Genomic DNA, 13,545 nt, shown 5'->3' on the forward strand with positions numbered 1-13,545 from the left:
TAATGTAGATAAGCCAGTAGTGTTTTATATTGTTGCGCCATCATGTTATTATAGCTTCAGTCCTGATGAGCATCTCCAAACTATGTGATGCTGTTAAGAAGTTGACTGGACCTAGCATAGTGTAGCTGAGTAATGTACCAATACTTTCACTGATATTAGCCAGTATTTTTTTAAACTTCATTCATTGTTACATATTTCTAAGGAGAAAAATTATGTATATCTAAGGAAAAAAATTAATTTGATTTGTAAGTTGAAGCTAAATATTATATGCTTTGCATGTAATTGGAATGCTATCAAATTAAGCTTCTATTTTGTTTCAGTTACAGATCTGATGGTACCAAAAAAGATCCCCTTAAGATCAACTCTATGGTAAATAATCTATTTTAAAAGTTGGCTTTAGGTGCTGGTGGCTCATGCCTGTAATCCTAGGTGTTCAGGAGGCTGAGATCTGAGGATCAAGGTTTAAAGCCAGAAAAGACCCTATGAGGCTTTCATCTCCAATTAACTAAAAAAAACCCAGAAGTGGCACTTTGGCTAAAAAGCCAGAACGCTCAGGGACAGTGCCTAGACCCTAAGTTTAAGCCTCAGGATGGGTACAAAAAAGAAAAACCAGAGCTGCTTTACTTTTAACAAATTCTTTCTTATATAACTCTTACTTTGATGAGAAGTATCCTTTTTATTAGTATATAGTAATTGTATGAAAGGGTTTACCATAGAATTACACACATGAAGGGCCGGCAGTTTGGCCTAGTGGTAAAGTGCTTGCCTAGCATGCACGAAGACCTGGGTTCGATTCCTTGGTACCACATACATAGAAAAAAGTGGTGCTGTGGCTCAAGGGTAGAGCTCTAGCCTTGAGAAAAAAAAGTCCAAGGACAGTGCTCAGGCCCTGAGTTCAAGCCCTACAACTGGCAAAAAAAAATAAAGAATTACACATGAAGATCAGATCAGGTCACTCTGTTGCTCTCATTTTCCTGAATTGTTCCCTACTCCCCCTCCCCTTTGTTTTTTTTTTTTTTGCTAGTCCTGGGCTTGAGCTCAGGGCCTGAGCACTGTCCTTGGACTTTCTCAAGGCTAGAGCTCTACCACTTGAGCCTCAGCACCACTTCCGGCTTTTTTCTATGTATGTGGTACCAAGGAATTGAACCCGGGTCTTTGTGCATGCTAGGCAAGCGCTCTACCACTAGGCCAAACTCCCAGCCCGTCCCTATTTTTTTTTGTGTGTGTGTGTGTGGGAAGGATATAATCCATGTTTGCCACACAATCCAAATTTACTTAGCCTACCAGTTGTAAACCACCGTGCCCTGTCTGCTGAGTCATTTTGTGTTTTGTGCCTGGGAGGCTTCCTGAATCTTCAGTGTTTAACTGTTGTTTAGATACGTTTAATAAACCTCTTGTCATCTTTATGGAATTAACTCTTCAAATTAGGTCCTTCTTATTTCAGAGCATACTTCCTTTGTGTGACTCATTGGTATGAATGCTTCATGGCTTGCTTGCCTTTAACATAAAGGCAAAAGGAAATGAATTGGACATTTTTTCCTGGAAGAACATTTTGAAGAAAATTTGATGTACACAAAGACGTTTATAGTCATTGTTGTTATTTACCTATTTTCCAATTTTGAGGGAAAAAATGATATGAAACCTCCACCTTAAAAACAAAAAGAAAAATGTCTGTAGCCCAGGTGGACCTGGAACTTCTAATACTTTTGCCTCAGCTTCCCCAAATTTTGGGATTAGAGTATGTACCACTGCTTCTGGCTTAGAACTATTATCATTACTGTATGCACTCAAGGTTGCCATCCTAATGAAAGTGACTATGAGATTTCATCACTATTCTTCTTGTTCCACAAAGGAAGACATTTTCTGATACTAGCTTTTGCTAGAAATTAAAACCACTATGGATTACTTTTGATATCTTTCTTTACCTCTATATCTTTCTTTACCTCTATGTCTTGAAATAAGTTTCAGCCAACTAGCTAGTGTTTCTATAACTGATACTCAGTGCTTCTGAATTGCATGTAACAGCTAGTGTTATGGGCCTCACTAAGTTAATATTTTCAGCCACAAACTAAGAATTGAGTAAATATATGCATGTTTATCATTGGGATATGATAAAAACTGTATTAGATTTAATTTTTTTCTAGCAGTTCATGTATCTCAATCCATTTCCATTTTTTTGGCTCACAGATTAGCTAATACTAATGTAAAAAAAAATACTTTTGGGGAGCCGGGAGTTTGGCCTAGTAGGTAGAGTGCTTGCCTAGCATGCATGAAGACCTGGGTTCAACTCCTAAGTACCACATACATAGAAAAAGGTGGAAGTGGTGCTGTGGCTCAAGTGGTAAAGCTCTAGCCTTGAGAAAACCCAAGGACAATGCTCAGGCCCAGAGTTCAAGCCTCAGGACTGGCAAAAAAAAAAAAAAAACCCAAAACCTTTGGGCCAGGAGTGTGGCCTAATGGTAGAAAGTGTTTGCCTAGCACGTACGAAGCTCTGGGTTCAATTCCTTGGTACCACATACACCGAAAAAGCCAGAAGTGGTGCTGTGGCTCAAGTGGTAGAACACCAGCCTGGAGAAAGCTCAAAGACAGTACCCAGGCCCTGAGTTCAGGCCCCAGAACTGGCAACACACACATATGTATGTATGTATGCATGCATGCATGCGTATATGTACATATATATGTGCATGTGTGTACACACACATACATACACATACATACATACATACATACACACACACACACACACACACAACTACTTGGGAATTTCAGGGTTAAGTTAGTTTAGGCAAAAAGATAGCGAGACCCATTATCAACAACAAATCAGCCAGAGTGATTCACATCTGTAATCTCAACTACGAGGATATCATAGGTAGGAGGATCATCACAGTCTGAGGCTGGCTACAGGCAGAAAGGAGAAGCTATCTGAAAAGTAGCTTAAACAAAAAAAAGGAGGTGCTGGAGGCATGATTCAAGTAATAAAATACCTCCTAGCAAGCACAAGGCCCTGAGTTTAAACTCTAGTACTAAAAGAAAAAACAAGGATTCTAGTTGTAAAAATATTCAAGTTGAGTTAATATGGAGAAATTAATTTGACCCTTTTTCATTTTACAGAGGGAAGACACATATCTTAAGACACCAAATAGCTTGGTTAAGGTCATATAAGAAAAAGCCAGACTCAAAGGAACATAGGCCCAATAGTCTCCCTCATTTGTCATAATCAGCAGAAACCTTGGGCTCTCCTAGCAGAGATTTACAATAGAACAAAATCTAGAGACATTAGGCCAAATAGTACGACACTAAATGTAAGGACCTCCAGGATAAGAAAACAAAAGCCATGTTATGAGTGACTGTTGTCCTTAATGTACTATGTTATCGCTCATCTCTTTAGCCATCCCTTGATTATCTCATATTGTTACAATTTTTCACCTTGTTATCTGATGTATTTTATATGTGCTTAATTGGTTATTTGAAATTGGATAGGGAAGGGAGGAAATCAAGATAAGCAGGGGGAGGGTGGGAGGGAAATGAGAAAGGGTATCAATGTTTGTGAAGTTATGCACCTTCTATCTGGTGAATATAATGTAACCCTTCTATTAATCACAATAAAAAATTATTTAAAAAAAAAAAGCCAAGCTGTAGTTTCCAATACAACATTCTTTGCTCTATTCAAACCATATCTGTTATAGGCACTTCTGTATACTTCTGCTAATAAACCTGGGTTGTTTAAAATAAGAAATTGCTTTGTGCTTAAGAGGTTGGTAAATTAAATTGATGGAAAAGTTACAGGCACCAGTAAGTGGTTCTTAGGGGTAGGATTCTGAACTTCAAGCTAAGACTAGCATTGAGTATTTTCAGTATTCTAGGTAGAGGACATTAATTTGTTTTTTTTTCTAGAGATAGCTAAGATGTACTAGAAGATGTGATTTTTTTTCTTTTTTTTTATTGTAATTAGTAAAAGGGTTACATGATATTTCCAGATAGAAGGTGCATTAATTCACATATATTGATACCCTTTCACATGTCTTGGTACCCATTACCCTCCCCCCCACACTCCCCCAACATGTGATTTTTGTCTGCATGTTTCTCCCCATTTTGCCAACCTTCAGAAGTCAATAATGTCATTGATGAGTTCAGATACTGTTTCTGTTGTTGACTAAAGTTAGGTAAGAGTAGTAAGAAAAGTTTATGGTCTCCTGTTCTTCCTTCTCTCCTTCTAAGAGCTGGGGTGCAGAAGGCTATCACCTATGGGTAATCAGCAGATTCACTTCTCAACCCACTGACTGTGAGCCTGACATCTTGAGTATCAAGCAGCCCAGCATTCTGCTATTCCAGTTTATCAAGAGTGTACTTACTGTAAATCCATGTATGGTAAGTGCTCTGTTTCCTTAATGTCATTCATATTAGAACTTTATGGCCATGGATACTGAATGTACTCCCCAAATTAGCATGCTTTTTTTTGTGTATTTTCTTAAAATTTGATGTTAAACAAATGTCTCTGTATTATTTCTGAACAGGCTTTGGGTTCCTTTGATACTATTTTTTTTTTAAGTGTGTGTGTGTGTGTGTGTGTGTGTGTGTGTGTGTGTGTAAGTAAAATAGGGCTATGAGCAGTGTTTTTATGTTAAATAACTTGAATAAGTCAGTCTTGATCTGAATAGCATTTCCCAGAGTATGTTCCATCAAACACGAGTCATAAGAAATATCACTAGTAGTTCTACAGAATAGAGAAGAAAATGTTCTGAAGCTGGGAATGGCAGTATGTGCCCATCATCTTAGCACTCAGAAGGCTGAGGCCGGAAGATCACAAATTCAGTACCATTCTGGGTTAAAATGTGAGACTTTGAAGAAAAGGCTTAAGGCTTTAAACTGTAGAGATTTATTTATTGTAGAGTCCACAGTGTCAAATATGTTCAAGTGCATCATGGAAAGCTAGGAATTAATATAAAAGGCAATGTTTCCATGCCCATTCAGCCATCCACTTTGAGGAACACCTTGAAGAGCTATATCTAGGAACCAAAGCATTGAGAAACATTTCCCCAAATGCCTTGTGCTTATCTATCTGCAATACTATATTATTATTGTAAATAATACAATATTGTAATACTACAGTATTATTATTGTAAAATAGTATGGTTATAGAATTGTAGGTTGTGTTAGGATTACATATCTCACTGCCTATTATCAGTGCTTTTTTAAAAGATAGTGTAAACAACTTAATTATAATTTACAACTATTGAAAAATGATGTAAAAAATAACCTGGATCTGAGATAACCTTACTGCAGTTGAAATTTAAGGATTCCCAGAAGTACAAAAACAGAGTTGTTGTTATTATTTTCTGGCCTTCTCCACCCCAAATAATAACTTTAAAGTACACTTGAGTTTTTTGTCAAAACAGCATTTGGACTAAAATGGGGAGGAGTTAGGTTACCTCTCTGATTTAAATGTTAATTAAAAACCTCTCCACCATCTCATTGAAAACCAGAGTATAAAACAGAAAGGCAGAAACTATCATATTTGTTTGAATATTCTTATAGTTTGCATAGTCTTTGACACTAGCCAGTTATTCACTAAGTGATTGGTCACATTTTCTGTACCCAAAGTACAGATTGAATCTTATTTTCTTCCTCCCCTCATTGTTTAAGGATCCTCCATCATCCAACTATCCCTGTTTCTAGTCTGCATTCCTTTTGCCATGTGAGCACATGGCAAAGGCACAAACATAGCCTTGACAAAATGTTTTCTTACCATTGATGTGTACTTTTTTGTGAAACTAATTTAAAATTAGAAACATTGTTACAATTCATCTTTTCGGATGTAAAACTTTTGTCTTGTATTAAATTAATGAGAAGGCACCAGTATAGCAATTGTAAACATGAGCATATTTACAACTATATAATAAACACACTTTACCAGAAATCATATTTATGCTGAGAAATAAGATATAACCTATTCTCGGGCTTGGGAGTTTGGCCTAGTGGTAGAGTGCTTGCCTAGCATGCATGAAGACCCGGGTTCACTTCCTCAGTACCACATACATAGAAAAAAGCCGGAAATGGTGCTGAGGCTCAAGTGGTAGAGCTCTAGCCTTGAGAAACTCCAAGGACAGTGCTCAGGCCCTGAGCTCAAGCCTAAGACTGGCAAAAAAAAAAAAAATATAACCTATTCTCTGTTAGAGTGCTGAGATTATCCAGTCTTTGTCTTCTGTGAAGAAAATCAACATTGATGGGACTGGGAGTGTGGCCTAGTGGTAGAGTGTTTGCCTATCACGCAAGATCTATGTTAAATTTCTTGTTACCAAACGCATAGAAAAAGCCGGAAATGGTGCCGGAATGGTGACTCAAGTGGTTGAGCTCTAGCCTTGAGGAAGCCCAAGACCAATGCTCAGGCCCTGAGTTCAAGCCCCAGGGCTGGCAAAAACAAAAACAAAAAAATGAACATAGATACATGGTACATCTTCTATAATAAAACTAAGTATATTTCTACTTAGTTTCCCTGCCTAAGGCTATTACTTTTCTTTGATTTTTCCCCCCCTTTTCTTTCTTCTTCCTCTTTCCCTGTCTAGAGTAACCAAGAGCAAGTATTGCTTCAAGGAGAGGATCGATTATACTTGAACTGTGGTGAGGCGTCACAAGCCCAGAGTCCCCAGGGTCCTTCACACTCTCAGCAGAAGTCCATCAGGGAAAAGAGCCCATTTACAGATGGAGGGTTAGAGTCTCAGGGTTTAAGCACTTTACTTGGACATCGACATTGGCATGTTGTACAGGTAAGTGTTCATTTACCAATTACTAGTGATTTATTTCTTGGTAAGATATCACTTGAGCAGATTTTTCTAGGTATTTTGCTTGTTCACAATTTTTAACTATTACCTCTTTTATACTTTCCTGTGCTATTATCTTTTTTCTTTCCATTTAGTACAAAATATAGCTTAATCTATGTTAAATCCATTAGTAGCGTCAATAACTAGAAATTTGTTTGTCCCTTCATTGAATAACTATTTGCTTTCAGCTACCTATTTTATTTTGTTTTGTTTTATTTGTGCCAGTCCTGGGGTTTTAACTCAAGGCCTGGGCACTGTCCCTGAGTTGTTTTGTTTTGCTGAAGGCTTAGTGCTCTACCACTGGACCCACAGCTCCATTTCCAGGTTTTAATGGAGATAACAATCTTACATATTTTCCTGCCAGCATGATCATCATATACCAGCCTCCTAAGTAGCTAGTATCATCACCAGTGGCTGGCTCGGCTTCCTTTTTTGCTTAATTTAGCTCTATGAATTTGAAAAGTCAAAAGTGTAATCACTGCATAGAGAGTGGTAATCTTAACTAGTACCTTGTACAGCTGACCTAATTAATTGGGTCACAATGTTAATCACCTGATAGTGCACCCAAATAATTCTAGAACTATGTTTTTTGTTGTTGTTTTGTTTGGGGTTTTTTGTCAGTCATGGGGCTTGGACTCTGGGCCTGGGTGCTGTCCCTGAGCTCTTCAGCTCAAGGCTACCGCCCTACCCCTTGACCCACAGTGCCAATTCTGATTTTCTAGCAGTTAATTGGAGGTAAGAGTCTCTAGGTCTGTAGTGCCCAGGCTGGCTTTGAACTGCAATCCTCATATCTCAGCCTCCTGAGTAGCTAGGATTATTGGTATGAGCCACTCACTGGGCACAGCTAATAACTTTATATTTTTTTAAAGAACTTGACAATTTATTTAAGTCGTGAGTGATTTGTTTTCCCTTTTGGAATCCAAATATATCGGCTCCTATTCTTGATTTACTTACTTGTGGTCACTTTTCTTATCTCTGTGTGTGTGTGTGTGGAGGGGGGGGGGGGTTGTTGTTTTTTTGTTTGCTTGGTCTAGTCTGGCCTTGAATGGTCCACACTGGCTTCAGACTTCTGATCCTCCTTCTTTAGTCTCTAAATTACTGAGATTACATGTGTGGTGTGTTCTGCCATCCAATTTCTTTTAGGTCTGTTTAATTTCTATTTTCATAATCCCTTGCCACCTTCTCTCTGTGCTTATACATTACTAGTTTACCTCAGATTATTTTCAGTTGACTTTGGGTAGCGCTAATGGGAGATAGAAAAATGGTCATTATATAAAAGATTGAAGGAGGAATCTCCTGCATTGACTTGTGATAAACACTAAAATGTATAACTTACATTAATAAATTCATAGTCTCAAACAATGTACATACCATTTTATAATTAGTTGCAATTTTAAAATAAAACTGCATCAGCTGCTTCCTTTACTAAAATTTTCCACTGCTCCCTTCTCTCCTATAGCCATTTCTCTGCTATTTTCATTTCCCCATACTTTGAACTATTCATTCTACACTGCCCTAGCATCAATGCCAGTTCTGCCTAGCCAGGTCTGTTGTACCAGAGAACCAAGTAGAGCAGAGGATCACAGAAGGTAGGTCTGGAACTCAAAACTCCATCAGGCAATAACAATACTGCATTTCCTTCCAGTTCAAAAATTCAGTGATTCTTAGCCATTTATGAAAGATTCCAAAACAGTAGCATACAACACTTTTAGGATTCTAGATATGTATTAGCAAGATTTTTCTGCCATTCTGTTTATTAAATAGCTAGAGATGTTTTAAAAAGTTGAACTTTTAAAATATGAGTTTATCTAGGTTTTTCAGTTTCCTTAAAAATAATGTCACAATGGTACTTGCAAAGCAATTAAATTACTATAGATTCATAGAATTTTTAGAGCTGGAAGGACCTTAGTGATCATGTAGTCCAACTGGATTTTATACATGAGGAAACTGAAGCCCCCGGAAGTTAATATTACTTGTCTAGTGCCACACAGCAAGGTAGTGGCAGACCTACCCTTTCTGTAATTACATTAAAGTAAAAAGTTTAGTGTATTTTAAAATATAGGTACTAAATGTTGAAACATATGACATACTACCAACCCTGAGATGAAACAGAATTAGCCTGTTTGACCTTGGAGTTGCCTGTCAGAGTGATGGTCTTGGAGTGGTGGTCTTTCCAGGAATCTATAGTACAAAAGTTTTTCACACAGTGATGACTCCATGAGAATGTAGATTCCTGGTTTCATTCCCCTTTCCTCTTTTCTAGGAGCAGACCACATCCTTCATCAGAGTTGGTTTCTTTGTGTTACTTACTCTTTGTATGCTTATTGTATAGCTTAAAGTTCATCAAATGAGCTCCAGCATACTTTGCTACTCTTTCTTTTCCTTATCTAACGTGCTATTTGTTTGTTTGTTTGTTTAAACCTTCTATCTTATAGCTTCTAAATTAGACGATTCTATGTTAATAGTTTTTAGCTTAACATGGTTAAGTGACAATATAAACAAGATTATTAACTGGCAGTAAAAACAGTGTCTTTTTCACTTTTTTTATTAAAAAAATTTTTTTTTGGTCAGTGGGGCTTGAACTCTGGGCCTGGATACCATCCCTGGGCTCTGTAGCTAAAGGCTACCATTCTGCCCCTTGAGCCACAGTGCCTTTTCCAGTTTTTTGTTGGTTAGTTGGAGATAAAAGTCTCACAGACTTTTATGCCCAGGCTGGCTTTGAACTGTAGTCCTTAGATCTCAGCCTCCTCAGTAGCTAGGATTACAGGTGTGAGCCACAGGTGCTTGGCTCTTTAATTTATTGTATTTATTGTTTGCCAGTCCTGGGGTTTGAACTCAAGGCCTGAGCACTGTCCTTGGACACTTTTTTGCTAAAGGTTAGTGCTCTGCCATTTGAGGCACAGTGCTACTTCCCACCTTTTCTGTGTATGTAGTACTGAGGAATCGAACCCAGGGCTTCATGCATGTTAGGTGAGCACTCTACCACTATACTGTGCTCTTGGCCTTCAATTTATTTTTATTCTTTTAATTTAACTTTCCTAGTTACAAATTTAGAAAGTGGAACACAGTGTAAGATTGTTTTCTAAAATTAAGCCTTCTAGTTTTAGGCTGTGTTACTGTTTGGACTGCTTTTTATTTTAATGTTATTTCATGTAATATAAATTACACTAGTTTCTTTTTTCTTTTTTAATGCCAGTCCTGGACCTTGAACTCGGGACCTGAGCACTGTCCTTACGCTTTCTCAAAGCTAGAGCTCTACCACTTGAGCCACAGCACCATTTCTGGCTCTCTATCCTTCTCTCCTTCCTTCCTTCCTTCCTTCCTTCCTTCCTTCCTTCCTTCCTTCCTTCCTTCCTTCTCTCTCTCTCTCTCTCTCTCTCTCTCTCTCTCTCTCTCTCTCTCTTTCTTTCTTTCTTTCTTTCTTTCTTTCTTTCTTTCTTTCTTTCTTTCTTTCTTTCTTTTCCTTTCTGTGGGTCATGGGGCTTGAACTTGGCCTGGGTGCTGTTCCTGACCTATTCAGCTCAAGAGTACCCTATCCTTGAGCCAAGCCCCACTTCCCATTTTCCAGAGGTAAGAGTCTCAGGTCCTTTTGTGCTCAGGCTAGCTTTGAACCTTGATCCTCAGATCTCAGCCTCCTAGTACCTAGGATTACAGGTGTGAGCTGCCGTGCCCAGCTCTGGCTTTTTTATATATGTGGTACCAAGGAATGGAACCCAGGTCTTCATGCATGCTAGGCAAGCATTCTTGCCACTAGGCCCAACTCAAAGCCCAATTACATTAATTTCTGAGAGGTTCATTAGTCGTTATTGTCTAGCATTGAAGGTGTTGATTTTTATAATCTTGTTTTACTTGAAAAGTATAATATAAAGTGCTAGAGATCAAAACCTAGAGTATAGGCCTGGAGCATGACCTAGTGGTAGAGTGCTTGCCTAGCATTCATGAAGACCGGGGTTCTAGTTTTTGGTAGCACAAACAGAGAAAAAGCCAGAAGTGATGCTGTGACTCAAGTGTTAGAATGCTAGCCTTGAGGAAAGCCCAAGGACAATGCTCAGGCCGAGTCCAAGCCCCAGGACTAGCAAAAAAAACAAAACAAAACAAAAACCCTACAGTGTATCAGACACTGTACTAGTGTTGTCAACAGTAGGTTAATTGTTTTTAAGGCTATTTCATTCTTCACTATTTTTTAAGTGTACCAAGTATGAAATTTGTCTGCACAGGTCAAATCTAAGAAGTAGCAGTTAGGAAGACATGTTTCTTTCACAGAACTACTTTTAAAGGATGGTGGTTTCAATGTAATAGAAACTGGAGAATCCTTCAGTAAGGGAGTGGAGGTTCTTTCTGTGCCTTTTCCAGTGATGTGGCATGACTTTTGTGCCCTGAGTGTGCATTTACGACTCAAGTTTTTTGTTATTATTAGTTGCCTCTTTCCTTCTACTGTTTTCTCCCTTAGGATTAGCTGTGTGCTTCAAAGTTCAGATGACACATAAACCAATAAAAGTGACACCAGGAAAAATAGAAGATTTATGTTTTTGTACAACATTTTAGGCATAAAACAAAACTAAACATGAAAAATAAAGCTTAATATTTTGAGTTTTAAATATAAATATACCACTTGTAATTTGTAATATTTTATAGATTTTTGCAATTTAAAAGAATAAATTTTGATAAGCCAGGCCTGGTGGCTCACACCTATACTCCTAGCTACTCAGGAGGCTGAGATCTGAGGATTGTGGTTCAAAGCCATCTGGGCACTAAAGACCCTGAGAGTCTTATCTCCAGTTAACCACTAGAAAAGTGGCGTTGTGGCTCAAGGGGTAGGGCAGTAGCCTTGGGCTGAAGAGCTCAGGGACAATGCCCAGACCCAAGTTCAAGCCTCAGGACCAGAATGAAAGAAAGAAAGAAAGAAAGAAAGAAAGAAAGAGAGAGAGAGAGAGAGAGAGAGAGAGAGAGAGAGAGAGAGAGAGAGAGAGAGAGAGAGAGAGGGGGGGGGGGGGAGGGAGGGAGGGAGGGAGGAAAAGAAAAGAAAAGCAATTTTCTCTTGCTGATATTCACTACAGAGTGATCATGTGATAAGATTTCACTTTGCTTCCCATGAATTGAAAGTATGTTAAAATCGATTTTTGTAATAGATCCCACCTCCTACATTATCTGCCCAACTGTTTTATAAGTACTAATGAAGTTAGGATTGCTCTTCAGATGTCACAGATCAAGTGGGGAGGCACTTATACTTAGATATTTCTGTTCCATCCTTTGTGTGACCTATTGAGATTTTTCCTTCTCTTTTCTGGTGTTATTCTATGGAGTTTGAACTCAGGGTCTGGTCACTATTGTTGGCTTTCTGAGTTTTGTTTGTTATTGTTGTTTTGTGGGGATTGGGGGTTGTTTGTTTTTTTCTTTTTCTCAAATATAACACCCTGCCACTTGAGCCATAGTTCTACTCCTGGCTTTTTGATCATTAATTGGAGATGAAAAAGTCTCTCAGATTTTCCTTCCCGGCCTACTGTTAAGCACCACCCTCAGACTCCTGAATAGCAAGACCACCAGTGCCCAGCTGTTGTTATTTCTTAATAATAATACTAAAGTCCACTGAGAGCCTTGTAGAAAATTGCTATTAGGCTGAGAATATGGCTTAGTGGTAGAGTGCTGGCCTAGCAGGAATGAAGCCCTGGGTTCTAGTCCTCAGTACCACATAAACAGAAAAAGGTGGAAGTATCGCTGTGGCTCAAGTGACAGAGTGTTAGCCTTGAGCAAAAAGAAGCTCAGGACAGTGTCCAGGCCCTGAGTTCTAGCCTAGGACTGGCAAAAGGAAATTTAAAAATTTGCTTTTAACTTTCATTTTACCACTCAGTCATTACCATCATACCTTTATTCTAAGGTAATTTTGCGTGTCATGATGAGTTTTATTAATTGGCCTGAAAAGTTTAGCAAATCTATTAAGATGTAAGTTATTCATTCTTCAAGTATTTATTATAAGACTGTTGTCTTTAATTCTATAAGCTAAGCTTCTTTAAACCAGCATTGAGAATAAGAATTTTCTCATGTACTAAAAGGTATTAATTTTAACTTACTAGATAATAAAGTCAATTGTATGAATTAATTTTATTATGCATAATACAGATGTTTTCAATATATTACTTTTACTTGATTCTTCCCCAACACTTGGCAAACAACCTTACTGTTTCTATTGTACTTTATATGGCTTTGGTTTGGCTTTCTTTAAAATATATATATACATATATATATGACCATTTTTCTTGAGTAAGAGTAAAATAAATTAGAATAAATTGAAGCATTTCTCATTCCAGAAAGAGAAGATTCTTCTTTTATTCTGTTTTGTTAATTCAGACTCCAGATTTATCCAGTGCTTAGTAATACTTTTAATAGAGTAATACAACGATCAGAGTTTATACAGCTAAAATTATAAAGTCAGTTCTCTAAGCTTTAAAGTTTTGTTGGTGCAGTACAAAGAGCCAACAGAGGACCAGGAATTTGGCCTGGTGGTAGAGTGCTTGCCTAGCATGCACAAAGACCTGGGTTCGATTCCTCAATACCACATACATAGAAAAAAAAGAGCTGGAAGTGGTGCTGTGACTCAAGTGATAGAGTTCTAGCCTTGAGAAAGCCCAAGGACAGTGCTCACGACTGGCAAAAAAAAAAAAACCCAAAGAACCAGGAGACATATCATAGGAAAATTAGACTACTGGTATTTCCGATTATAGATGAATAG

The 13,545-nt window shown here is 38.0% G+C and overlaps 1 protein-coding gene across 4 annotated transcripts in view; it reads left to right on the forward strand.

Moving 5' to 3' along the window:
• Window positions 1-13,545, forward strand: part of Ric1 (RIC1 partner of RAB6A GEF complex) — an 87,070-nt gene that overhangs the window by 49,125 nt on the left and 24,400 nt on the right. For all 4 annotated transcript variants that reach the window (XM_090329946.1, XM_090329943.1, XM_090329945.1 and 1 more), the window contains exons 10-12: window positions 321-369; window positions 4,219-4,368; window positions 6,564-6,764. In XM_090329946.1, coding sequence (XP_090186072.1) covers window positions 321-369; window positions 4,219-4,368; window positions 6,564-6,764 — 400 coding nt within the window. The remainder of the gene's footprint in view (window positions 1-320; window positions 370-4,218; window positions 4,369-6,563; window positions 6,765-13,545) is intronic.

Source organism: Megascapheus bottae, chromosome 3 (assembly GCF_031878675.1).
Source record: "Megascapheus bottae isolate mThoBot1 chromosome 3, mThoBot2.hap1, whole genome shotgun sequence".
NCBI lineage: Eukaryota > Metazoa > Chordata > Mammalia > Rodentia > Geomyidae > Megascapheus > Megascapheus bottae.